The sequence below is a fragment of the Pygocentrus nattereri genome, chromosome 12, assembly GCF_015220715.1.
Source record: "Pygocentrus nattereri isolate fPygNat1 chromosome 12, fPygNat1.pri, whole genome shotgun sequence".
Classification (NCBI taxonomy): domain Eukaryota; kingdom Metazoa; phylum Chordata; class Actinopteri; order Characiformes; family Serrasalmidae; genus Pygocentrus; species Pygocentrus nattereri.
The window spans coordinates 32,646,248-32,672,863 of NC_051222.1; the positions used below are offsets into that span (position 1 = coordinate 32,646,248).

The 26,616-nt window shown below is 41.6% G+C and overlaps 1 protein-coding gene across 1 annotated transcript; it reads right to left on the minus strand.

Moving 5' to 3' along the window:
* Nucleotides 1–872: 872 nt before the first annotated feature.
* On the minus strand, nt 873–7,998 carry LOC119264667 (sushi, nidogen and EGF-like domain-containing protein 1). The gene is made up of 3 exons (XM_037543289.1): nt 7,828–7,998; nt 1,261–1,403; nt 873–1,169 (listed from the first exon to the last, which is right to left on the minus strand). Exons 1-3 carry the CDS (start codon nt 7,868–7,870, stop codon nt 873–875), a joined length of 483 nt encoding a protein of 160 aa, XP_037399186.1. The 5' UTR covers nt 7,871–7,998.
* Nucleotides 7,999–26,616: the final 18,618 nt, after the last annotated feature.

A 26,616-nucleotide genomic window follows, 5' to 3' on the forward strand; every position in this document is an offset into this window, starting at 1 on the left:
GAGCCAACACAGAGAAATGGAGGGACAGACATAACGAAATAAACACAGACTGAAACACACAATGGAGGCTGGAATAACAAAACAGTAGCATACAAAACACTTCCAACAGGGCAAACAATACATACAATACAAAGACCAGCAAACATAGGACTTAAATACCAACAGGGATAATGACAGAAAACAGGATACAGGTGGAAAACACAGGTGGAAACAATCAGGCGCGGAGTCAGAAAACAAGGGGGCTGGGCTGGGAAAGAATCAAAACAAAGAAAGCACCTGGACTAGACTGAAAGGTAAACAGACGCACATGGAAGACTGGGAGGGACCAATCGTGACACCTTTTAACATTTTGGTCTGTTATCAGAACAAAAAACTGCTACAATTAATCACTGACACTTTATCAACAGTGTTTTTATTGCTACTGCTAAATTTTGTGGGTTACCAATAATGGGTGCGATTATCAACCAGATTATATTCTCGTTGCACTTTGTTGGGTTGAAGAAAAGATACGTGTATATTTTTACGGATAAATCAGTAAACTTATGGAAAGTTCTGTGTATAAAGTGGAGGAATTGTCCTGTATGCACAAAAATAGCACATAGTGTATATAAAGTAATTTAACCTATTTTTTTGTTAAATGAGTGAAAGAAAATTTCTTTTTTTTTACCAGTACATTTCCTGTTATTTTATTTATTAATATGTTATTTATTTATGTATTTTTGCTCTGTGTTGCATTTATTAATGGGATGCAAAGAAACACTCTGAACCAGATCAGCCACATTTTAAAAGAAAACGGTCTTGGAAAGGTCTGTTGAAAAGAAATTCCTCTTGATTTGACTTTTTGTTTCCTAACTCAATGAATTTAATCATTTTTAGGTATGACATTTTACCTTGCCTGGTTGGTTGTAGTATGGCACGCCATCCCATGTTGCAACAAACACCCAAGAGGCAGTGAAGTTAACTTTTGGAAAGTACCGGTTTATGTCTTGTGTGGCCCGTAAGAGTACACTGCCCTCAGAGTACTGATTGTGTGAGATGACACCTTCTTTTCTGTTATCCAAGTCAGTCCAGAGTGGAGCAATAATAGTAGTAGTACCATCAGCCACAAATGGCTTAGGCACATAGGCAGTAAGCTCCAGTTTAAATGTTAGATCTCCATTGTTGTTGACCTGCAAGTGAAAACAACAGCAAACATTTTCGCGGAGAAATTTTGAAAAAACGTCTGATCAACATTTACAGCTAAGCTGTGATGGAACTTACGTATATCTGAGAGTATGTGTGTCCAAAGAAAGAGAATGGACTCTTTAACTCAATAGCAGGTGAGCTGACATCATCAGCTCGAGGATTTTCTCCGTATCCTTTCTCCGTGCCGTGTGGATAAAATAGGTCTGACAGTGGAGAAACTGTGAGAGAATAAAAGATATTTTCTGCATTATTGCATGATTTTAGCAGTAAATGGATCAGATTTGAAAGTATTCATTCAGTTGTAAGAATTGAAAACAGCTGTTAAACTTCAGAGGAAGGCTAGCAGAAGTGGACCAGGCATCCAACCTGAGGATACCATGGATTTTCAAGCTTCACCCTGCTGTTGAGTGATAGGTTAGCGTTGTTCTGCATATACAGAATGCATGTCTGAATGTTGGTCTCAGCAGGCGGCCTCTCATTGTGCAAAACTGAGGTTTAAGACCTGGACCGGAGCTTCACCACAGTCAAGTCATGGCTCCTCAGCTGGAGGCTGTAGACTATGTTGGCTGGTTCAGAAGGGATGACAGTTTCACTTGCACAGTGTCACTCAGTCAACCTACTCCAAAGCTCTATTACACTTTCCCCAACTTTTATGGCTAGAATTAGGATGTTGAAACTTTTCATTGGCCACAGGGTAATGTTGCAAGGTGGTTCACTCCAGGGGTGAGTGTTTTGGTAAGGACGTCCGTTCTCCTTGTCTTTCTGCCAGGTTTAGTGGTTTCCCCACTGGTTGGATGGAAACTGGTTCCAGCGATATTCAGTATGATTTGTCTTGATGCCTGAGCTGCATTATACCAGACCATGGTGGTTGGGAGCATTCTAATCAAGATCATGAGAACTGCTGGGAGCTGTGGGTGGACCCCTTGGCTTGGTGCCAATTGATCTTTCCAGTTCCACTCGGGAAGGGACCGAGTATCAAGACAGAAGACACTGGGGGTCTCCGTCCATTTGCTCAAGGCCTGCCAATGTTTATCACACCCGCTTAGAAATGAGTCACTAAGTTGTTTGTTGGATAAGGTACAGAGACAAGCTGAGATACCTTGAAAATGGCTTGTGGTGGGGCAGAGGTTTTGGACAAACAGCAATTTGAGGTTTGAGTCCTCCATCTCTGATTCATTTTTGGAACCAAAATAAGCTTGCCAAAGGCAGCTGTAGTACGGTTGGGCCGATTCTCCCCTTTGTTTAATTATTAGAGCTGAAACTAAACCTGTCTGCTGTGAGTGCTTGGATAATTCTTCCCCCAGGGTCATTGGAAGTTCCTCCAATCAGGTTGTCATCTACCATAGCATTTGCAAATTTATACAGTACTAGTTAATGTCTTTTAGGTAACCTTGGACATCATTAGAACCTTTAGGTGTTGGTTCAGAATGAGTTATATTACACACGAGTCCCCTGGGGGACGAGTTAGGAGGTATCCACCTGACTGGGTGAGGGTGGCTCGGTGACACCTCTTTGAGCGTCCCTAGGACCTCATTCTGTGAGTTAGCCATGATCTATCTCATGACAGGCCTATAATTCTTCTTGAACATCAGTGAAATTTTCCCCATAATTAATCTTTTGTCATTAAGCCTCTCAAGTCTGAATTTGATCTCTATCAACTCACTTTTGGTCCTCAATTACTGTTGTTGGGACACTATTAAATCAGCTCTGAATTCTTCTTGAGCACCTTTATGTTGTACCCTCTGCTGTACTAGGCTTGCCTGAACTTGGCTAAGAAGTGGCTTCATCAACCTTATGCTCTAGTTCTCCACCTCTAGCATTAGAGTTGTCTAGTTCTTTCTCATATACAGAGAGGACGTATCCTAATATCCCAGATTTATATGCTAATACCACTTTCTCTTCCTCAAGTTTTTTGGCTGGCTATATTTTCTGACATCAGTAACTCTAGGTTGGAGAAGTGTTATGGATAGAGTTTGCATAATTCATAATTGTCATATCTGCCCATGATGTTTCCAAACCATCCAGTGAATCTTCTCCACTGGTTATGACTGACTGTAATAGACAACAGTAACAAAAAAATATCTAATATAATATTATATATTATACATATGACAATAAAAATGAACAAAATGAAAGTAATAAGCTGAGTTAATTTTCTAAACTGCTTAGCCTTTCAGGTCGCAAGCCGAGTGTGGGGTATTTTTTTGCTGGAGCTAAACTACACTAAAGTGAAAATACAACTACAACAAATGAATAAATAAATCTATGAATGGAATAAAGCAAGGGAACAGAGGAAAGGCTTTAACTCAATATGCATGTCAGTGTTATACAGTGTTAGATAACTTGTAATGGTCTCGACGATCTGTCCTACTCTAATTTGGTTAAATAAATGAGTTACAATGAACCAAAAATGTATTGATTGCAAGTAAAAGTAATAAGGAAGAGAGAACGCAAAGGTGTATTTCATACATGTGAAGGATGTGCACTGTTGATATAACTTGTATTAATATTTTAATAGTGTTTGTAATACAGTGAGTCTCTAGAAAGAATGTATTATTATTTTCTTTCTAAGCTTAATTTAACCAAAAACCACCACAAACCAACTTTGTAATTCACTAGTCGACCACAAAGTGCACTAAAGTCAATTTGATTGCAGTTCACTAAGTCAAATGACAGGGGGAGCCCAAGATTAATTTTACCTGCAATACACTAAGTCAAATGATGGGGGTACCAGAGATGCTTTTACTTACAATGTACTGAGAGGCTCATTCAGTGCCTGACTTTGTCAAAGTCAGTTTAACAAAGGCCTCCATACAGAAGCTACTTCAGCTGAATCTGTTCATAAACACTGAGAGACAAAGTTTCAAGCCTTTAGGCAGCAGGGCAGCCTCACAATAAGAACAGTAAAAGTTGTGGATCACTTTCCACTTTCAACAAACGTACGACTGTGACACACTCATGAATTTAATACTGGAATTTAGCAGTATCTAATTTATGACAAAATCTTTGTGAACCTTGTTTATCCGGTTTCAATGCCACTCATTCCATGCTAATAGCAGCTTCACTCACAAAGCATGCAGCATTCCGAAATACTTTTAACAGCGAGAATATCCTGAAACGTTACGGAAATATTCGGGACCTATTCTGCTCAGTGCCGGAGGTTTTGTTTTTGAGGAATGCAGATGCAGTTTTTTTCCATTGATGTGTTCCACTAACAGGTTTTACCAATTTCTAATGCTAATGGAATTTTTTGACTTCCAGGGAATGAGGACTGTTTTCTTGGTGTTCCATAGATTGATCTAACATTACATTAGTCAAATTGATTACTGATGTGCCGCCAAGCAGAAAAGGTTAGGGACATTCAGTCTACACCTTGTTGTACCATTGAGTCAATTTGCATTGTTTATACCTTCATTAATGTACAAAGAATGAATTTACTTTGAATGAATGAAAGGTGTGAAATAAATGTAGTAAAATTTAACATTTTAATGTTAAGTCTTAATTTCTCCAATATAACTGATGTAAATCTACATAAATGTTTATATACACTTTTTCCAATAGGTGTCATCAGTCAAACATGTTACATCTGTCAAATTTGTCAAGTTGACATGACATCTAATGAGTGTGTGTTTTTCCCAGACATGAGCTGAAAGGTGGACTCGTCTGACCACAGGACACAATTCCACTGTCTTTTGGAGCATTTCAGATAAGCTGAGGCCCAGAGAACTCAGTAGTGTTTAAAATTAATGCATGGCTTTCTCTTTGGGCCAAGTAACGATGGTTTTTCAAAATACTGCCGAGCCCATATGGCTGTTTGTCAAACATAGCATGACGGTTTCTCTCACTTGAGAGTTCAAAGGTCATGCACATTCAGCAGTGGCTTGCTACACTTTAAAAATTTCATTTTTAAATTTTCAATTTAAAAAGTTTTCTGGAAGGGTTTGAATATTATCTCTTCTCCCATTAGTACATGTGCCCTCATGTCTTAATGGCCCAGTGAAGTAGCCTGAACATTGCTTGTTATACTATAACATATAATGTAATACACTGTGTGCACAATTATTAGGCAAGTGAGTATTTTGACCATATTATCATTTTAGGCATATTTTCTAACTCCAAGCTGGATAAACTTGAATGCTTAATGGATTTAAGCATAGCAGGTGATGTGTATCTGTGTAATGAGGGAGGGTGTGGCCTAAGGAGATCAACACTCTATATCAAGGTGTGCATAATTATTAGGCAGCTTTTTTCTTTAGGCAAAATGGGCCAAAAAAGAGATTGAACTGACTCTGAAAAGTCAAAAATGACCAAAAGTCTCTCAGAGGGATGCAGAACTCTTGAAACTGCTAAGCTATTGGGGCGTGGTCACAGAACCATAAAACGTTTTGTTGCAAACAGTCAACAGGGTCGCAAGAAACGTGCTGAGAAAAAAAGACGCTAATTAACTGCCAAGGATTTGAGAAGAATCAAGCGTGAAGCTACCAGGAACCCATTATCTTCCAGTTCTGTCACATTCCAGAACTGCAACCTAGCTGGAGTATCAAGAAGTACAAGAGGTTCAGTGCTCAGAGACGTGGCCGAGGTAAGGAAGGCTGAAACCCGACCACCACTGAACAAGACACATAAGCTGAAGTGTCTAGACTGGTCCAAGAAATATCTGAAGACAGATTTTTCAAAGGTTTTATGGACTGATGAAATGAGAGTGACTCTTGACGGACCAGATGGATGGGCCCGTGGCTGGATCAGTAACGGGGCAGAGCTCCACTTCGAGTCAGACGCCAGCAAGGTGGAGGTGGGGTACTGGTATGGGCTGGTATTATTAAAGATGAGCTGGTTGGACCTTTTCGGGTTGAAGATGGGCTCAAAATCAACTCCCAAGCCTGCTGCCTGTTTTTAGAAGACACTTTCTTTAAGCAGTGGTCCAGGAAGAATCTGCATCTTTCAAAAAGACGATTTTTATGCAGGACAATGCTCCATCACATGCATCCAACTACTCCTCTGCATGGCTCGCCAGTAAAGGCATTAAAGATGAAAAACTTATGACGTGGCCCCCTTCCTCACCTGACCTGAACCCAGCTGAGAACTTGTGGGCAGTTCTTAAACGGGAGATTTACAGTGAAGGAAACCAGTACACCTCTCTGAACAGTGTCTGGGAGGCTGCGGTTGCTGCTGCACAAAAAGTTGATCATCAACAGATCAAGAAACTGACCCACTCCATGAATGGAAGGCTTATCACTGTTATTGAAAAGAAGGGTGGCTATATTGGTCACTAATTTTTTTTTTTAATTTCTCAGAAATGTTCATTGGAAAGCTTTGAGTTGTTTGTTTATAATTCTCACTTGAACAGATGAAAATAAAGTGAGATGGGAAAATGTTTGTTTTTCATTTAGCTGTGTAATAATTCTGCACTGTTATAGTTCCCCAATAATTGTGCACATATAGATATTCTCCTAAGAAATCCAAAACCTCACTTTATTTTTCTTAAACATTCATGTTTGAGGTTTATTAACATTTTGGATTAACCGAGAGCGCTGTAGTTGGTCATTAATAAAAATAATCCTCCAAAATAAGACTTGCCTAATAATTGTGCACACAGTGTATTGAATAATTACCAATATGTGTTTGACATACCAATAAAACACTGAACTACGCTCAGCTCTCATAGTTTGCTGTGTCACTTTACCCCAGAATGTGTTATGACAACCTAATGTTAACAAAACCCTGTCCATTTACACAGATGGTAAGTTAACTTTGATGTTAAAACTACATCAAATATTGGGATAAGTCCTTTATAAGTCTTTATGTAGGTTTATTTCAGTTGTCATAAAGGCTTATGTAGATGGAAACTTTAGCAAAAGTTCTGCCAGAACAATAGAGTCAACCAAGGCTGCAACACCCTTCAGTATGAAACATGCATCTACTCAATAAAGGAACATTTGCCCGATGAAGATGCCATATCACAGTTCATCAAAAAAACAAAAAACAACAGCACAGCAAACTTAAAATCTAAGTCTTACATTAATCATCATAGGGTAATGCATAGTGGTAGACAGACCTAAAGAAGATGACATACTGAGATAAAATCAGACAGCTGCAATGTGCAAAGACGAGGAACCTTAGCCAAATCGTCATAGAGAAAAGCACACTACAAAGTTGGGAAAGAAAAATGTTTCATTTCTGTCTTACCTGTGATGGCTCAATGAATTAACCTAAAGTAATGTTTTTGAACTGTAACTGGATCTTGAAACTCCAAGAAACTGACAAACTAACAAACTGAAAGACATGACGGCACTTATGGACAACAAAAAATTTTTTGTCTTATAACAATGACTGTTTTTTTTTTCAGAAATGAAATGAAGGTTAAAGTTCTTTGATTTGACGGCTCTATAAAAAGTACCATAACAAGCAAAGTAACACGAACAAATCTAACTTGCTATTTGCCACCTTGGGCTAGAACTACAGCCGCAAGCTCCTTATAAAAGTCATCATTTCGATTTTCAACACAGCATTCTCATAAAAAGGGTTACAGAACCTTTGATACAAACAATGAAAGGGAACTTCTAGCAAAAAGAAAGAGAGAAAATAATCAGTTGATGAAAGAAGTAAAGAGTAAATTAAGAAGCATTAAAAAGAAAGTCTCACCAGCTGTAAAAGAGAAGAGGAAGATCACTGGGATGTTTCTCATTCTGACTAATCAAACTGCATTAATAATCGATGCTATTCCTGAAACACGTCTGTGTATGACTGACTGACCATCAATGAACTGAAGACGATTGTTTGATCTCTGTTTAAACTGTCTAGACCTCTTCCTTGATGTGACATGGTGAAGTGGAAGTGTCACAGAGATGTCGCAACAATGAGGTTTTTTTATATGTACTTCTTCTGCTCATATGCGATACAGTAAAATCTAAATATATTATGTTTTATGTTGTAATTACACAAAATTCATCTTTATAATAGCATATATTTGGGCAGTTTATGTCAGGATGTCCCCCTTTGCCTTATTTCCTCTAGAAAGTCTCCCCTTTCCCTGCCTCATGCCTTTTGACTTTTGTCTCATATGAGGTCATGTATCAGATTGTGCCTCATGTGTTACCTTTATTATTTCTACATTCTCACAGAAAAGTAGCAGGCTTATATACACTCTATGGACAAAAGTATTGGGACACCTACACATGACTCCTATAGTAGCTTTTATGACATTCTTTTCTAAATCCATAGGCACTGATATGGAGTTGGTCCCTCTTTGCAGCTATAACAGCTTCCACTCTTCTGGGAAGCTTTCTACAAGATGTTGGAGAGTGTCTGTGGGAATTCATCCAGGAGAGCATTTGTGATGTCAGACATGATGTTGGACGAGAAGGCCTGGCTCACAATCTCTGTTCTAGTTCATCCCATAGGTGCTTGATGGGGTTGAGGTCAGGGCTGTGAGGGCCAGTGAAGTTTTTCCACACCAAACTCACCCAGCCATGACTTTATGGACCTTGCTTTGTGCACTGGGGCTCAGTCATGCTGGAACAGAAAAGGGCCTTCTCCAAACTGTTCCCACAAAGTTAGAAGCATACAGTTGTCCAAAATGTCTTGGTGCTGGAGCATTAAGATTTTCCTTCACTGGAACTAAGGGTTCTAGGCCAACCTCTGGAAAACAACCCCATAGCATCAGCCCTCCTCCACCAAACTGTCCAGTTCACACAGTGCAGTCGGGCAAAATTCTCCTGGCTTTCGTCAAACCCGACTCGTCCATCAGACTGACAGACAGAGAAGCATGATTCATCACTCCACAGAATACAGTTCTACTGCTCCTGGCCAGTGGCAGCATGCTGAACACCTTAGCCACCTGAGAGTATTCTACTGTATTTGTAATCTTTTCATATGTAGTGAGGAGAGGAGAAAAGAAGCAGGGGCTTACTAACCAGCACAAAAAGGCTGTATTATTTCCCTCATTTCCACAGGCAAGGGCAGGATGACTGGGAAAAATGTCCACGGGGCAGGCGGGCCCACAACAACATCCACGGGGTCAGGCGGGCCCACAACGATGTCCACAGGGGCAGGCGGGCCCACAACGATGTCCACGGGGGCAGGCGGACCCGCAATGACGTCCACGGGGGCAGGCAGGCTGCAACGACGTCCATAGAGTCCATACCTATTAACAGAATAAAATCATTATGACAGAAACGCAGAACTTCTTTGACCATCAATAGTTATATCAAAGTTAATCGATTACACATATGTTATTACTCTTATTCAAAAAAGGGAAATTTGGGGACTTAAGGTTATGAATCCTTAATAAAAACCCTTCTGGAGGTCCTTAAGAGGACTAGAAAGTTTAACCATATTGGATAGGGCAAGATGGAGGCAGATGATCCACTGTGGCGACCCCTAAAGGGAGCAGCCGAAAGAAGAAGAAGAAGAAGAAGAAGAAGATTGGCTGCCAGTCAAATTCTACATTGAGTAAATATAAATCTCTAAACAGACTCACCCCTCAGTACCTCAGTGCTGCCATCTCAGGAGCCCTCATGTCTCTGTTACCTTCTGGCTCTCTTTTTCCTAAAAGTAGTCACTGGTTTTCACTGTGGCTGTTTTAATAGATCTGTTACTCTGACAGGCCTCTAACAGTGGTCATCAGTTATCAATGGTTAATCTAAATACTTCTGTCCAGTGACAGGCTGGTTTCTTTTTTCCTTATTCTCTGTATCCAGTGTTTTATACTGTAATAGCTTATCCTCTATTCATACTCTCCTATTTTTTGTGCAGTCTTTTGTGTTGAGCAGTGGGGGATGGGCTCCTTTTTTTGGTTATTGGTTCCTCTCAAAGTGTTGTGCCCTTGCTCTTTGCTTTTCCTCTTACACAGTCACTGTGGTAGGTTTGCATCAGCAGTAGATGTTGTTGGCTGGAGGTGACAGATCTTATCTGTTGGTGAGGAGTGTTGCAGAACTTACTAACTGCATTCATTTTAAGAAACATAAAAATATATGAAGGACATAAAAGCTTAAAGTCTGTTTCTTTTGTTATTTCACATTTTAAAAAAGGAACCCTAATAACACCCTAAATGAAACTTTTAATGCAACCCTTCTTTTCCACTTTGTATAAAGATATGAAATTGTAACGAGGTGGACGCACATGCTGAGATAAGCGAGATTTATTATGGGCAAATCCAGGGTCATAGTTGTAACAGTCCAGGTTCAAGTAGCCAATACGGAGTGATCGGGGGGCAGACATGGCAGACACCAGAATGCAACAGAACAAACAGAACATCCAACACAACAGATAACAAACAAAGACCAGCGAAAACAACGGGCAAACACAGGGCTTAAATACGACACTGGGGAGACGAGGGAGCCGAGGCACGCGGCTCCGAAGTGTGCCAAACAAAACAAAACGGATGCAAGGGACCAAAAAACAGAGAACCAAACTAGACAGGGACAGAAGCCGAAACAGGAACAATGAGCACAGAAACTGAAGCAGAGGCAGAAATGGGCACAGAGGCAGAAACAGGCACACTAGCGGAAGCCAAAGGCACAGAAACAGGAGACACAACACCAGACACAGGAACAGATGGAACACAAACAAAACGAGGACGAAACACGGAGGGAGGACGAGGAGGCACAACACAAAAAGATGCCGAATGAGAGACGACCGGAGAAAAACAAGGACAAGGGAAAAAAGAATGGACCACAGACTATGTAAACGAGAGGGGAACAGGAAACAAAACAGAAACTGGAACAGAAACCGACACACAGACAGACACCGGAACAGAAATGAAAGGAGACACAGGAACGGGAACCACAACATGAACAGGAACAGGCACAGAAACAACAGACGGGAACAAGACAAAACCAGGAACAGAACAGGGCAGAAACAAAGGAACAGAAATGGAAGACCCACAAGCACATACAGAAGAAATAGGAGGCCAACGGGGAACAGCAGACATCGGAGAAATGGGAGGCCCACAGGGAACAGCAGACACAGGAAAAGGAGGCCCACAGGAAACAGACACAGGCAAGGGCAGGATGACTGGGAAAAATGTCCACGGGGCAGGCGGGCCCACAACAACATCCACGGGGTCAGGCGGGCCCACAACGATGTCCACAGGGGCAGGCGGGCCCACAACGATGTCCACGGGGGCAGGCGGACCCGCAATGACGTCCACGGGGGCAGGCAGGCTGCAACGACGTCCATAGAGACTGGCGGCGGGTCTGGAGGCGCGGCGACTGGCAGTGGGTCCGGAGGCGCGGCGACTGGCGGTGGGTCTCACCAAAAGTGTTGATAAGGGAGCGCATACCGCTTAGCCTTCCTTGCTTTCTGCCATTGCCACAAGCCAGTTTGTTATCAGTGCACCAGTACTTGAATCTGAAGATCCAGTTGCAGCTGAAAGATCTAACAGAGGACGATCTGAAACTTGTCACTGCAGTGGTATCCCCAAGGGTTCATCTTCAGCACCTTTAGCTAGGGAACATAATTGTACTATAATTAACTTTAGATCATAGTACATGGATTTCTTCTCACCCAAAGTTTGGGTTCAGATTAAGGTTAGGTTTAGGATTAGGGCCAGGTTTAGAGTTAGGATTAGGTTTTGGGTTAAGATTAAGGTTAGGGTTAGGATTATCTGGAACATCACAGTAACAAGTGTTACAACAGGTGCTGTCACAAAGCAGCTTTACAGAAAAATCCAGGTCCAAGTCCCCATGAGCATTTCCAGTGGTGACAGTGACAAGGTAAAATTCCCTGAGCAAGAGGAAGAAACCTTGAGAGGAACCAAGACTCAAAAAGGGAACCCATCCTTTGGTCGACACTGGATGGTAAACAGCGTTAGTATAAATTATTAGAATACAAATTGGGTAAAAAACAGGAGGAGCAGTGCTTAATTAGGTGGATTGAGTTTTTGTTGCAGCAGCTTCAGTATATCATAATAGCCAATCAGATTGCATCAACCAGACCAAATCAAACTGAATCTAAACCTCGTGTCCATAGAAGTGTTATGTCAACCAGAAGCTGAGACTGTTGGTTATTGGAATAAGCCAGGTTTTGTCAGATGTCATGGAAGGATTATGTAATTGTGTTGTAGCAATATTTAATTAAGCTACAATAAATTGTTGCACACCTTAAGTACAGTTGCTCTGCACTTTTGGCTGTACTGAAACAAACAGGCTACACTTGCAGTGTCATAGACCGAAAGAATGTGTTAGCTGTGAAAAAATGGACAACTTCAGCCACACAAATGCTGTTAGGAATCTTGGCTCCTTCTCTGATCCCATCACCACCTCATTCAATAACTGGTTGTTATCCATGGAGCTCCAGGAGTGCTAGATGACACAGGTGTCTCACTATTGAGGAACACACTTCACTTATTCTGGGGTCAAGAGTACCTTTTAAGCATGACCTTTAAGAGCATGTTTGACTGTAGTTAGTACAACACAAAATACAGAGTTTGCAAAAACACTAAGCTGAGGTGCCAAAAAACAGGAAACCATGACCAAGCAAAAACAGCAGACAGCAAAGCTGAGGTGTTAAAATGAGCCAGACAAGGCTACAAAAAAGGTGTTATATTTTACTTAGACAGACCAGCATAAGATGCATATATTAATTTCAATATGTGCTTACAGAACAGCTTTATGATACACAAAAGATTCTCCTTGTAAGGAAATTCACAGAATTTCTTTCAAATGCACAAAATTTCACAAGAAAACAACATCTGGCTACAGGCATTTCAAGACAAAACACAATGATAACCATTTACCTCAATGCAGTATTAACAGTTTCTGTTCTCTATGCTATTTGCAACCCTGAAATAAACTGCCTACTTTTGCTTTTCCATCAACATACACTTAAAAAAAGACGGTTCTTTAGTAAAGAAAATAGGTCTGTATAGAACCATGAACACTCAAAAACCCTTTGCATGATTCATTTTCAGGACAGTTGCGTGAAGTTGCATTTGCATGATGGTTACAAGCTTGCCAATTGTAACAATAGAAGAACCTTTTTGGCTGCTATATAGAACTGTTTTTCAAGAGGATTTTATATAGAACCATCTTAAGCACATCCTGCATTCATCTAAAGAACACCTTTATGATACAAAGAAGCCTTTAATCATACAAAGGGTTCTTTGAGTGTTCATGGTTCAATATAGACCTTTCTTTACTAAATAACCCTCAAAGAACCATCTTTTTAAATGTACTTTGTTGGAAAAGTAAATGTAGTCAGTGTTTTTCAGAGATACAAAAAGTATAAAGAACAGAAAGTGTGAGTTCTTTTTTGAGGTTAATGGAAAAAAGAATGTACAGGGTGAGTCAAAAGTCACAGGACACCGTTTTATTTTATATGCTGTCACAAGCCTCCACGATGTGGTGCACACAGAAACCGACACACAGACAGACACCGGAACAGAAACGAAAGGAGACACAGGAACGGGAACCACAACATGAACAGGAAGAGGCACAGAAACAACAGACGGGAACAAGACAAAACCAGGAACAGAACAGGGCAGAAACGAAGGAACAGAAACGGAAGACCCACAAGCAGATACAGAAGAAACAGGAGACCAACAGGGAACAGCAGACATGGGAGAAATGGGAGGCACATGGGGAACAGCAGACACAGGAACAGGAGGCCCACAGGAAACAGACAGGCGAGGGCGGGATGAGCGGGAACAAAGGGGCTGCAATGTCCACGGGGGCAGGCTGGCCCGCAACGACATCCACGGGGGCAGGAGGCAGGTCCAGAGGCACGGCAACTGGTGGCGGGTGCGGAGGCACGGCGACTGGTGGCGGGTCCGGAGGCACGGCGACTGGTCCGGAGGCACGGCGACTGGCGGCGGGTCCGGAGGCGCAGGCTTGCCACTGGGTGCAGCCACGGGATCAAGCTTGCCGTGGGTGTGGCCATGGGTTCAGAAATGCTGTGGGGTGGAGCCACGGAATCAGAAATGCTGCAGGTTGGGGACAGCTGCTCCAACCTGGAGAAACAAAGACACAGAAGCTCCCAAGGCTCATTCGACTTTTTGCCAGCCCGCACTGGTGCTTGAAAGTGAGCCGAGAACCACTGCAGGGGTTATCTGCTCGTTCCTTCCATCTAACCACGTCTTGTGCTGCAGGTCGCTCCTCCCTGCAGCGTTGATCAAGACGGGCAGACCCAAGGCGCTTACCTGAGCGCTCGTCGTCCAACTCGAAGATGGGATTGTCCTTCGTCCTCCTCCGGGACCGACGAGATGCTCATGTTCCCTCAGCGCCAGGGGATTTGCTGTCACCAGGTTGGTGGCGTTGGGACACTTTGACCTCGGGCTGCTTAGAAACAGCCGGAGCTTCATCCCAACGGAACAACCGGAGTCTCGCTTACTCGCTGCGTCCTTTGGTGGCTGGTCTTTCTGTAACAGGGAGCGAGGAGGCGGACGCACTTGCTGAGATAAGCGAGATTTATTAAGGGCAAATCCAGGGTAATAGTCGTAACAGCCCAGGTTCAAATAGCCAATATGGAGAGATCCTTGGGGGGCAGACATGACTGACACCAGAATGCAAGAGAACAAACAGACCATCCAACACAGCAGATAACAAACAAAGACCAGCGAAAACAACAGGCAAACACAGGGCTTAAATACGACACCGGGAAGACCAGGGACAGGTGAAAAACAGGTGGAGACAATCAGGGGTGGAGTCATGAAACAAGGGGGCTAAACCAAAACAAATGCACATGGAAGACCAAAACAAAAAGCACATGGAGTGGGAGGAGCCAATCGCGACATAAATAATGTCTATCTTAAAAAATTAAATTCCCCAATTTCTCTTTGAAGTGATTCATAGAAGAACCACAATTGTTTCAATAACTGGACCAATGAACCTATTTGAAGTTTAACCCTTTGAATAGTTATTATATAAAATAGTTATGAACACATTGCTTGATACCTGATATATTGTTTTACAATAGTTATGAGGTCTTTTTTTTTGGGTCTAAAATGTCCTGCTAATCCATTTCTTTTTATTATTTTTTTTGTCAGAGGGATATGCAGATGTTGTAAACCTTGGAAGACTCCAATACTAAAAATAGGTATATGGAAGCTCATTTGAAGTTTGCTACAGAATATTTGGAGAGGAGCGTAGATCACTAGGAGGATACGACTATAAGAGGTTAAGAGAAATATCTCAACAGCCAATCAGATTGCATTTATCAAAGTCTAGAACATCATAACAGCCAATCAGATAGCATCTACCAGAGTCTGGAACATCAAAACAGCCAATCAAATTGTATCTCCCAGACTCTCGAACATCAAAACAGCCAATCAGACAGCATGTACCAGAGTCTGGAACACCACAACAGCCATTTAGATTCAGTCAACCAGTGATTTGCATTGTTGTTGGGAAACACATTTCAGACTCTGACCCCTAATCCCCTAAAAGGTTGTTTAAACTTACCATTGGTTGGTCCATGCATTGAAAAGATTTGACATTCTTTTATTGATCACCATTCAACTGTTAAATTTTTAGATGAATATTGTAACAAATTATATTCAGAACTTAAGACTGCAACAAAAGATTAATTCTTTATGTTTTATGGTTCATCTTTTTATGAAAACAGAATGAAAAAAGAAACATAGGCTTGAAGCTTGATGGCCTACATATTTTTTATGTTCCTGAAAGTAAAAGAAGTTGGTAAGTCTTGCAACATCACCAACAGATCTGTCACCTCCAGCCAACACCATCTAAAATAAATTCACAACCTAAAATCTCATGATCTCCTTTTCTTCCCACTGTAGTTTTTGCTAGACTGAGAGAGAGAAAAATAAGAGTCACTCGGCTTTGTATACAGACAAAATGGGCACATAAAATGATGACACCAGTCTGCTGCCCATCACTGCATTAGATTAACTGTAGTGCTTAATATTTCTCTTAACCATACCTCATGACAACTGCTTCTTCCCTCCTCTCCCCACCTAAGTGAATTTTAGTACCTTTTATTCTGAGGATGATGTGTTCAAATTTAAATTTACATTGATATGGGACTTGTGACTGTAGTTCTAGCACACGTAATGTCCAAAAAGCCAACTACAATCTTGGAAATCAATGTTTACAAGCAAATCTATATCCATATCTGAGAAATGATGTGTTCATGGTTGGTATTCTTCAACAACAATCTCACCAACAGTGTTGATAAGGGAGCGCATACTGCTTATCCTTCCTTGCTTTCTGCCATTGCCACAAGCCAGTTTGTTATCAGTGCACCAGAACGTGCAAACTCCACACAGAGAGGACCCCGGTCACCCGGCCGGGGAATTGGAACCCAGGCCCTTACTGCTGTGAGGCGACAGCGCTACCCACCGCGCCACCCTGCCACCATGCCACCCGTTGACTGTAGCCAGTACAAGAAAAAATACAGAGTTTGAAAGAACACTAAGCTGAGGTGCCAAAAAACAGAAAACCATGACCAAGCAAAAACAGCAGACAGCAAAGCTGAGGTGTTAAAATGAGCCAGACAAGGCTACAAAAAAAGGTGTTATATTTTACTTAGACAGCCCAGCATAAGATGCTTATATTAATTTTAATATGTGCTTACAGAACAGCTTTATGATATAGAAAAGATTCTCCTTGTAAGGAAATTCACAGAATTTCTTTCAAATTTCAAAATTTCACAAGAAAACAAAATCTGGCTACAGGCATTTCAAGACTTCCGCCTTGTGGCAAAACACAATGATAACCATTTACCTCAATGCAGTATTAACAGTTTCTGTTCTCTATGCTATTTGCAACCCTGAAATAAACTGCCTACTTTTGCTTTTCCATCAACATACACTTAAAAAAAGACGGTTCTTTAGTAAAGAAAATAGGTCTGTATAGAACCATGAACACTCAAAAACCCTTTGCATGATTCATTTTCAGGACAGTTGCGTGAAGTTGCATTTGCATGATGGTTACAAGCTTGCCAATTGTAACAATAGAAGAACCTTTTTGGCTGCTATGTAGAACCTTTTTTCAAGAAGATTTTTATATAGAACCATCTTAAGCACATTCTGCATTCATCTGAAGAACACCTTTATGATGCAAAGAAGCCCTTAATCATACAAAGGGTTCTTCGAGTGTTCATGGTTCAATATAGACCTTTCTTTACTAAATAACCCTCAAAGAACCATCTTTTTAAATGTACTTTGATGGAAAAGTAAATGTAGTCAGTGTTTTTCAGAGATACAAAAAGTATAAAGAACAGAAAGTGTGAGTTCTTTTTTGAGGTTAATGGAAGAATGTACAGGGTGAGTCAAAAGTCACAGGACACCGTTTTATTTTCTTTTATGTTTTATGCTGTCACAAGCCTCCACATTGCGGTGCTGAAGGTGGTGTGTGTTGTAGATTTTTTCAGCATACACAATTTGTATACAAAAAGTATAGAGAACAGAAACTGTGAGTTCTGTTTTGAGGTTGATTTGGGGGAACTCCGATTATTTATTCATTTTAACATAGGGCAGAAGTGTTGAAATGGCTGTGTATGTGCAGCTTCAGTGGTGTAGACAGAAAGACATTTTTAGGGTAAGGTTCATAAAAGGTTGGTGGGCTACCTTGGTAAATACAATTTCCAAATATGTTAATGTCTCAGAGTGTCCTTAAGTCATGCTGTAGCCTATTCTTGACAGCTGGACAGTTATACTTTCCAATGCTTTTACTCTTTGGTGAATCAAAAATAATAGCAATCAACCAAAATGTCAGGTTCAACACTGCAGCACACTTCAGTATACAGCATACATCAGCTCATCACAGGCACTTTTGATGTGGGTAGATGAGATGTCAGACTTCTGGGATGTTTAAAGATGAAAAAAACACGGTAAACTCAAGGCTAATTATCCCAGGCAGAAACAGACAGCTGGAAACAGGATATGCAAACAAGAGGAACCTCAGCCAAGTCATTCTAGGCCAAAGCACACGGCCACGGTGGGCACGAAAAATATTTATGGTCCATTTATGTCTTACATTTAATGATTCAATGCACTGAACTAATGATAAACTTTTTCATGCAGGCCATGTCAGCTTTTGTAGTAAAACAGCATTTTGAGAAAACTGACAATGACAGCAAAGTTTTGCTAATTTGTTTTTGGCTTTCAATTAGAAGAAATCGACACACTCTACTGGTAAGAATCTCACTTTGATACGTGATCTTTTATCTGATGTGCTCATAATGAACTGAAGGTTTGTGGCAATGGCGAATAGCAACAGCTGCTAAAGAGTGATTGTAGGGCTGAGAAAATGCCAGATGCATAATGATTTGAGTGGTCACAAAACAATGACAGCAATCACAGAAAACAAATGACATTTTATTGTTAAAATCAAGACTTAAATGTACAAATGAATTAATGTAGTAAATGTAAATGTAATGTTAGACTTTCCACTTCTGGCTAGAACTACAGCCATATATAAGGTTATCATTTTCATTTTCAATACATCATTGTCAGAATAAATGTGTTATTTGGATACAAACACTGTCAGTGAATGACTGGCAACAATTTCTATCAATGAGAGAAAGAGAGACAAAGAGCTGTCAGATACTGTCCATTGGTGGAAGGAGCAATTTGTGGAACTCCTTAATCTGGGAGTCTTAGCCAAGGATTCTGGCATGACAAGCTCTATTTGCCTCTTGGAGGTCACTGAGGTAGTTGCTCTTCAGTGGCAATGCATTGCGGGAGGATGAGATTCATCTCGAGATGCTTAAAGCTGTGGAGCTTTGTGTGGCTGTCATGGCTGACATGCCTCTGCAATGTTGCATGGACCTTGTACTGGCAGACCGGGGTGGTGATCCCTATTTTTAAGAAAGGGGACTGGAAGGTGTGTGCCAAATACCAGAGTATCACAGTGCTCAGCCTCCCTGGGAAAGTATATGCCAAGGTGGTGCAAAGGAGACTTCAACCGATAGTTGAACCTCAGATTGAGCAGGAACAATGTGGATTCTGTCCCAGACGTGGAACAATGAACCAGCTTTTCACCCTCTCACAGACTGTTGAGGGGGCACAAGAGTTTGCCAACCCGGTGTGTTGGACTTGAGGAAGGCTTACGGCCATGTTCCCTGAGATATCTTGTGGGAGGTCCTCCGGTAGTATGGGGTTCCAGGCTTCTCCTGGAGTGAGAGCTGTGTTCGTATACTTGGCATTAAGTCAACGTTAGTGTTGGAATCCTCCAGGGTTGTGCCTTGTCTCCACTCCTGTTTGTGACATTCATGGACTGGGTGTTGATAGGTAGCCGAGGTCAGGAGGGCATTATGTATGGAGGCCAGAGGGTGGCATCTCTGCTATTTGCAGCTGAGTGTGAAGGGGTTGGTATGCAGATGAGCAGTTCCAAGTCTGAGTCCATGGTCCTAGCATGTCCACTCCAGGTAAGGGGAAAGGACTTGCCCCAGGTGGAGGAGTTTAAGTATCTTGTTCACGAGTGATGGAAAAATGGATTATGACATCAGCTGCAGGCTGGGGCAGGCATCAGCAGTAATGCAGTCACTGTACTGGACTGTAGTGGTGAAGAGGGTGCTGAGCCATAAGGCCTACTACATCAAGACCCCGGGGTCATCCTAGGACCTGCTGTTGTTATTATATCTCCAAGTTGGCCTGGGAATGAGCTGGAGGAAGTTGCTGGGGACAGGGTCATCCGTCTGGGATTCTCTGCTCTCCCAACTGCTACCTCAACCCTATCTGGACTAAACGGTTAATGATGATGATGATGATGAGACAAAGAGAGAGAGAGAGAGAGAGAATACAATGACCACATCTGACTATCAATGAACAGATGACGGTTGTTTAATCTCTGTTTAAACTGTTCAGAAACTCGTACCTCCTCCTCTTGAACTCAATGATGTGTTGAGGTTTTAGATTGTGTCTCATGTCTAATGTTTACGTATCCTACATTTTCAGCAAATTAAACATTTGCAGGTGTATCGAAACACACGGTCATACGGTCATTGTATACCAGCAGTGGCAAAAATCCCAGTCTACAGGAAATTCTCATCAGAATTATGTTCAAACGACGAAACAGATTTTAATTATGTGGAAATGGGTCCTTTTATTGAGTTGACAGTAAATTTGAACCACAGCGCCTACACTAAGCTGCTGGACAACCAGGTGTTCCCTTTTGTTCAGCATCTTCAAGAGAAGAATAACTCTCATGTTCATAGGGCTGCAAATGAGACTGATTGGCACTATTAACATTCATGGGCATTCACACATCTGGACTGGCTGAAATCTGTGGGATGACCTCAAACAACGAGTAAGACGCCAGTAACAGCATCCACAAAATCTGGCTGAACTGCGCAATTCTGTGATGCACGAGTGGCTGAATATTGATGTCACCTACATCCTGAAAGATGTCCAGTCCATGAGTAATTGAATCCCAGCTGTTATTTGTGCTTGTGAAAGTGGTCCATGCTATTAGCAATGTTTCAGTCACAGGTAACTTTTGGTGTCATATAACTGTGCACATCTCCATTTGTCTGGGCTGTCGAGTTCCAACTTCCCCATCCCTTTTTCTTCAGGCGAACACTCTTGATCGCATACATCTACATACACTCAGCTACTTCAATCAGGACTCCGACTTAAACATCTTTCTTCACTCTTCCTTCATTCTCTCCTCTCTCTATTTACTGCCGTCTTCATTTTTAGACAAGGCCCAATCTCATTTCACCCCTTGGCCCTACCACTTAACCCTACCCCTCCATCACGTGCATTCATGACTAGGGGTAGGGTGTCCCGATTTTTATTGGGATAGGGTGGAGTGTTAGGGCTACATGGCCCTTCAAACTGAGGTTTTTCAGAAGCAACACTCCAAACAGAGTGTTTTGAGACAAAAAGAAAAAAACAGTAAAATGGCTGAGCAAACTCACAAATGTCAGACCTTTTAATAACTTTTGATAAATTTTGATAAGCACTGTATTGTCCTTAATTTTTAATTTTAGTTTAACGTTGTTTCAGTGTTTTCTGGTCATTTTCTTCATAACAAGCATACAAAAGCATCCATCTTAAATGGCCTCAGCTGTCAGAACTGCTGCACCATTAAGGTGAAATGGGAGAATTTGAACACAAAGCTGGCAAATGGATGATTTCATCATAATATCACTGAAGAATTAGGGGTGGGCAATAACAAATAACTGTCCTTCCCCTCTTTGAAGGCATATGGCCCAGCAGTGAGGAGCTGAACTTTACCCCCCTCTGCTGTCACTGCAAACGGGCAGGGTCTCCTACAGAGCAGTGCTAGTGGCTGTTATTGAACTGAATTTTTTTTTATTTGAGGGTTTCATTTCATAGGGAAAAATTAAACCACTACAACTTGTTCCAAGGGGCATTATGACCTTTGAAAACAAGGGGTGGGGTTTAAAATTAGAAATGGGATTGGGCTAAAATTCCTCCCCCTTATTCTTCTTCTTTTCTTTTTTTTCTTCTTCTTTGTACACTGATACTATCTAGAGTGCTGTGTTTGTATGTGTGTATGATGTGTCTGTATATGCTGTGTGTGTGTTTGAGATGTGTTTGTATATGATGTGTGCGTGTGTGAGGGTGAAGTGTCTATATATGGTGTGTTTGTGTTCACTCACCCATCCAAATAATTGAATTCCAGTGTTCCAATCACTTCCATGGCCACAGGTGTATAAAGCCGAGCCCCTAGGCCTGCAGACTGCTTTTACAGACATTAGTGAAAGAATGGGTCGCTCTCAGGAGCTCAGTGAATTCCAGCGTGGTACCGTGATCGGACGCCACCTGTGCAGCAAGTCTAGTCATGAAATTTCCTCACTACTAAATATTCCACAGTCAACTGTCAGTGGGATTATAACAAAGTGGAAGCGATTGGGAACGACAGCAACTCAGCCACGAAGTGGTCGGCCACGTAAAATGACAGAGCGGTCAGCGGATGCTGAGGGGCATAGTGCGCAGAGGTCACCAACTTACTGCAGAGTCAATCACTACAGACCTCCCAAACTTCATGTGCCCTTCAGATCAGTTCAGGAACAGCGTAGAGAGCTTCATGGCATGGGTTTCCATGGCCGAGCAGCTGCATCCAAGCCTTACATCACCAAGCGCAGTGCAAAGCGTGGAATGCAGTGGTGTAAAGCACCACCATTGGACTCTAGAGCAGTGGAGACGTGTTCTCTGGAGTACCAATCACGCTTCTCCACCTGGCAATCCGATGGGCGAGTCTGGGTTTGGCGGTTGCCAGGAGACGGTACTTGTCTGAGTGCATTGTGCCAAGTGTAAGGGTTGGTGGAGGGGGGATTATGGTGTGGGGTTGTTTTTCAGGAGTTGGGCTCGGGCCCTATCAGTTCCAGTGATAGAAACTCTTAATGACTGGTCTGCAGTCCTGACCTCAACACGATAGAACACCTTTGGGATGAATCAGAGTGGAGACTGTGAGCCAGGCCTTCTCGTCCAAGAACAGCATTTGACTTTACAAATGTGCTTCTGGAAGAACGGTCAAAAATTCCCATAAACACACTCCTAAACCTTGTGGAAAGCCCTCCTAGAAGAATTGAAGGTGTTATAGCTGCAAAGGGTGGGCCAACATCATATTAAACCCTATGGATTAAGAATGCGATCTCACTCACTGTGTGTGTGTGTGTACACTACAGTCAATTTCTCAGGCATATTTGTACATTTGCATTAAAACACATATTTAAATGAAAAAAACTAACAAAAAAAACAGATAATAATAATGAAAAATACTATTTATGGTCCAATATATGGGATTTCACTGTTGTGTGTGTGTCTGTGTGTGTGTGTGTGTGTGTGTGTGTGTGTGTGTATAATACATCATAAAATGTCACAATCACTCATTTCTAACTACATAAAGTATTATAAATAATTGTATTGTTCATTGAATGTTGTTATACATATACATTATTTTATATAGATTATTAACAACCAGTATTTCAACTTAAGTAATCATGAAAATATAAGGAGGCACTCAGTGCCACTTGCTGCCCGCAGAGGGCAGCAGCGGCATTCATCTAGGGCAAACTCTACCTAGGACTCCAATTCCCAGAAAGCACTGGGTTGATTGCCCTAATGCCACTCAGCTGGAGGAGGGCCTATTTAAACTCAAGAGCTAGTCAGATAAAAAGCTGCACCTTTTACAGGGGTAGCTGGTAATAGTACACCACAAAGATTGAAAAGGGGGAAAAAAGAGAGAGAAAAACAATAAAAGTAGAAAAATAAGAGAAAGAGAAATAGAAGCCATTCCAAAGCAAAAAGAGAGAAAAAAGGAAAAGGCACTCAACATGCTCTAAAACAAAGAGAAAAGGAAAAGGGAGCGATAAAAGGAAAAGACAGACCAATTAATTAGAGTAAAAGAGACTCTTTTGGTTTTTCACTTGTTAACCTTTCCTTTCTGTTAGAAGTTACCAACCAAAGAAGTTTCCCTTCACAGTCTCATAGATGGGACTGCTGGAGGTCCAAGTCCTGACTTGGCCAGGTTTCCACCATCACCTATGTATCAATCCTTTTATTCCATTCTTCCCTTTCAGCACACCACGAAGCTTCCAAACCTGTTTCTAGATAATATTGAATTGATAACCAACAGCCAACTGTGTTTGCATGCAGAGGAATTAGACCTCCGCATTTAACCCTACCATGCAGTGAAACACCCACATGCATGCATACTAGTGAGCGCACACACACTAGGGGGCAGTGAGCACACGTACCTAGAGAAGTGGATCACCCTATCCACGGTGCCAGGGGAACAACTAAGGGTTAGGTGCCTTGCTCAAGGGCACTTCAGTCATGTACTGTTGGCCAAGGGGATTGAACCAGCAACCTTCTGGTTACATGAGTGATTCCCTGACCTCCAGCCCAAGACTGCGCCCATACTGAAATACAGTCCTTGTTAGTCCAATATCCTCTTACACCTCCACCTCTTCAGTGGCAGCCCGCCCCCATCCTTGCTATGGCTCCCTCTGAACAAGCATAGGGAGGCCCACAGAATGAGACCCCTACAAACAAGGGTATGGACCAATTTAGTGGCCTTAGTATTATAATAGCTTATGACTTCAGATCAATTCCTAATCTAGATCTAATCATTGATAATCACATGTACTCCTTCCTGGTGGACTCAGGTGCCACCTACTCTTCTTTCAGTTCACTCTCTTACAGTGGTCTTGTGACTGGTGTGTCTGTTAAGTCTGTGGGTATTACCGGGGTCCCTATTGAGTGCCCCCTGCACTCCTTCACTGCCTGTCAAAAGTCCTGATGACTCGAGCATTGTTTTAATGCATTGCTTTGTTATACCAGATTCACCATTCAATCTAGTTGGTCATAATTTGATGTTTAAACTGAATCTTTCTTTCTTTCTTTCTTTCTTTCTTTCTTTCTCACTTGACTGTGCAGGCTCCACCAAACATCTCCATGTTCACTGATGTCATTGGATACACTTCCTGTTTCAATTCCTGAAGAATTGTCTAACGTTCCTGCTAACCTGTGGGTGTCCCATAAGGACGATGTGGGCTTCATCGAATGTCCCCCCCTTAGATAGTTAAAACCATTTGATGATGTTTTAGGTTCTAGGGTTCGACCTCAATACCAAAGCTGTGAACTTAAGCAAGAAGTCATCCGTCCTCCTGAGAGTCTAGCCAGCTGGGGGGGGGGACGCAAATGACCACAGAGAACAGTGTCTGTACTCAGAAGGCTTTCCCCGTTTATTAATCAGAACAGCAGAGCACATATACACTGAGAAGAAAAGGGGAGGCATACATAAAAATGGCACAAGCATCATGTAATCATGCGACAAGACAAAAGAGAGAGAAAGTATTCATGAGACAGGGACCCCAAAGATGTTTGACATCCAGGTATGTGGAGCCTAAACAAGAGACAGTGTTAGAACATTGCTGATCAGATATCATTGTCACTATGAGTTTCAACTCACCCTATGAACACTCAAGCATAAGCTGAGGCCTCTGTGTGACGCAAGCCCTAAGGCCTTATGCGTATCATAGCCCTGAACCCCATAGGCCATCATATAGTCATGAACCCAGGATTGTGCATTGATCAGGAGTATGCACTAACACCAGGATCTAACAGTCCTGCTGGTGACATCCCTTATAAATGACACCAATTTGTGGCCATGCTGCATTAACATGTGGGGAATAAGATGATTAAATCTTTGTCATGAGATCATCTGTGGTCAAGGATTAATTCTCATTCCTGTGCTTTACTAACCATGGCTATGCATTAAAGTCTCTTTACCACACCTTATGAAGTTGCAGCAATGCAGTGTCTATTTATATGCAATGTCACCAGCAGGGCTCCGTACAAACATGTTCCCACCACCTGCACTGGGGTCCTCCCCCTATACCAACCCAAAATGTGACAAATGAAACATTTGTTTAGCACAGTCTACTCTGACACAATAAAAGCAACAGCAATTATAAGCATATTTACAGTGTATTTACGCTGATCAGGCATAACATTTGAGCACCTCTTTGTATCTACACTCATTGTCCATTTTATCAGCCTAAATAGTGCTTGCTGTTTGAGGGTGCATGGGGATCTGACCACTGAAGAACAGGGTAAAAGGGGGTAACAAAGTATCAGAGAAACAGATGGACTACAGTCTGTAACTGTAGAACTACAAAGTGCAGCTATTCAGTAAGTGGAGCTGGTAAGATGGACAATGAGTGTAGAAACAAGGAAATGGTCAATATTATGGGAATATAAGCTAAATGGCTGTAGAATGTGTGATTGCATAAGAGGAGGTGTGTGTGTGTGTGTGTGTGTGTGTGTGTGTGTGTGTGTGTGGTATGTGAGTTTCACTGTATGCTAATGGCATTGCAAGTGTTGGATGGGATAAGTTATGCGACCCTGGGGTTAGCAGGGCCTAGATAAAATCTGGATAACAGGACACAGAAGACACGATGAGACAGTGTGTTCCGCTTGAGCTCACAGATTCATCTCTTTCTTTTTATTCACCAACATACAAAACTAAATCATCTCTTTTCAACAATCTTTGGTCTTGTACTTCTCTTCTTATCGCAGTTTCACAGCAACATTGCCTATTACTTGCACTTCATATACATTCACAAAGAAGATAATTTCAACTTCTCAAATAACAAAACTGCACATCGCAGTAAACACTTGGGTCTATAACTCAATATACTTGGGCTCTAACACTGTATCCAAAAATATATATAAAAATGTATATAAAAATATTACTCTATATTTATACATCTATACATGCATATATAAAACTCCATACACATGTTCTGCATTAATTTACTCTATTACACTGTTACAGCTTCACCAAAAATACCTTTAACTCAGAGTACACCGACTTTCTCTTAGTGCTTTAATCTCATTGTTAAGTTGAGCTTCATATACTTTATCTGCAGAGTGTATTTACAATTGACCAAAGTATGAAACCTGAATAAAACAATGTGAACAGGAACAATAAGTAGAAAAACCCCAGAGCTGTTACCAACTGTAGCTTATATAGCTTTTAAACACAT

Coding starts and splice junctions, on each gene's coding strand:
- LOC119264667 (XM_037543289.1), bottom strand. CDS start 7,870: ATGAGAAACATCCCAGTGATCTTCCTCTTCTCTTTTACAGCTG. Junction 1,404..7,827: donor CCTCTTCTCTTTTACAGCTG/GTGAGACTTTCT, acceptor ATTCTCTCACAG/TTTCTCCACTGTCAGACCTA. Junction 1,170..1,260: donor ACACATACTCTCAGATATAC/GTAAGTTCCATC, acceptor TTTCACTTGCAG/GTCAACAACAATGGAGATCT.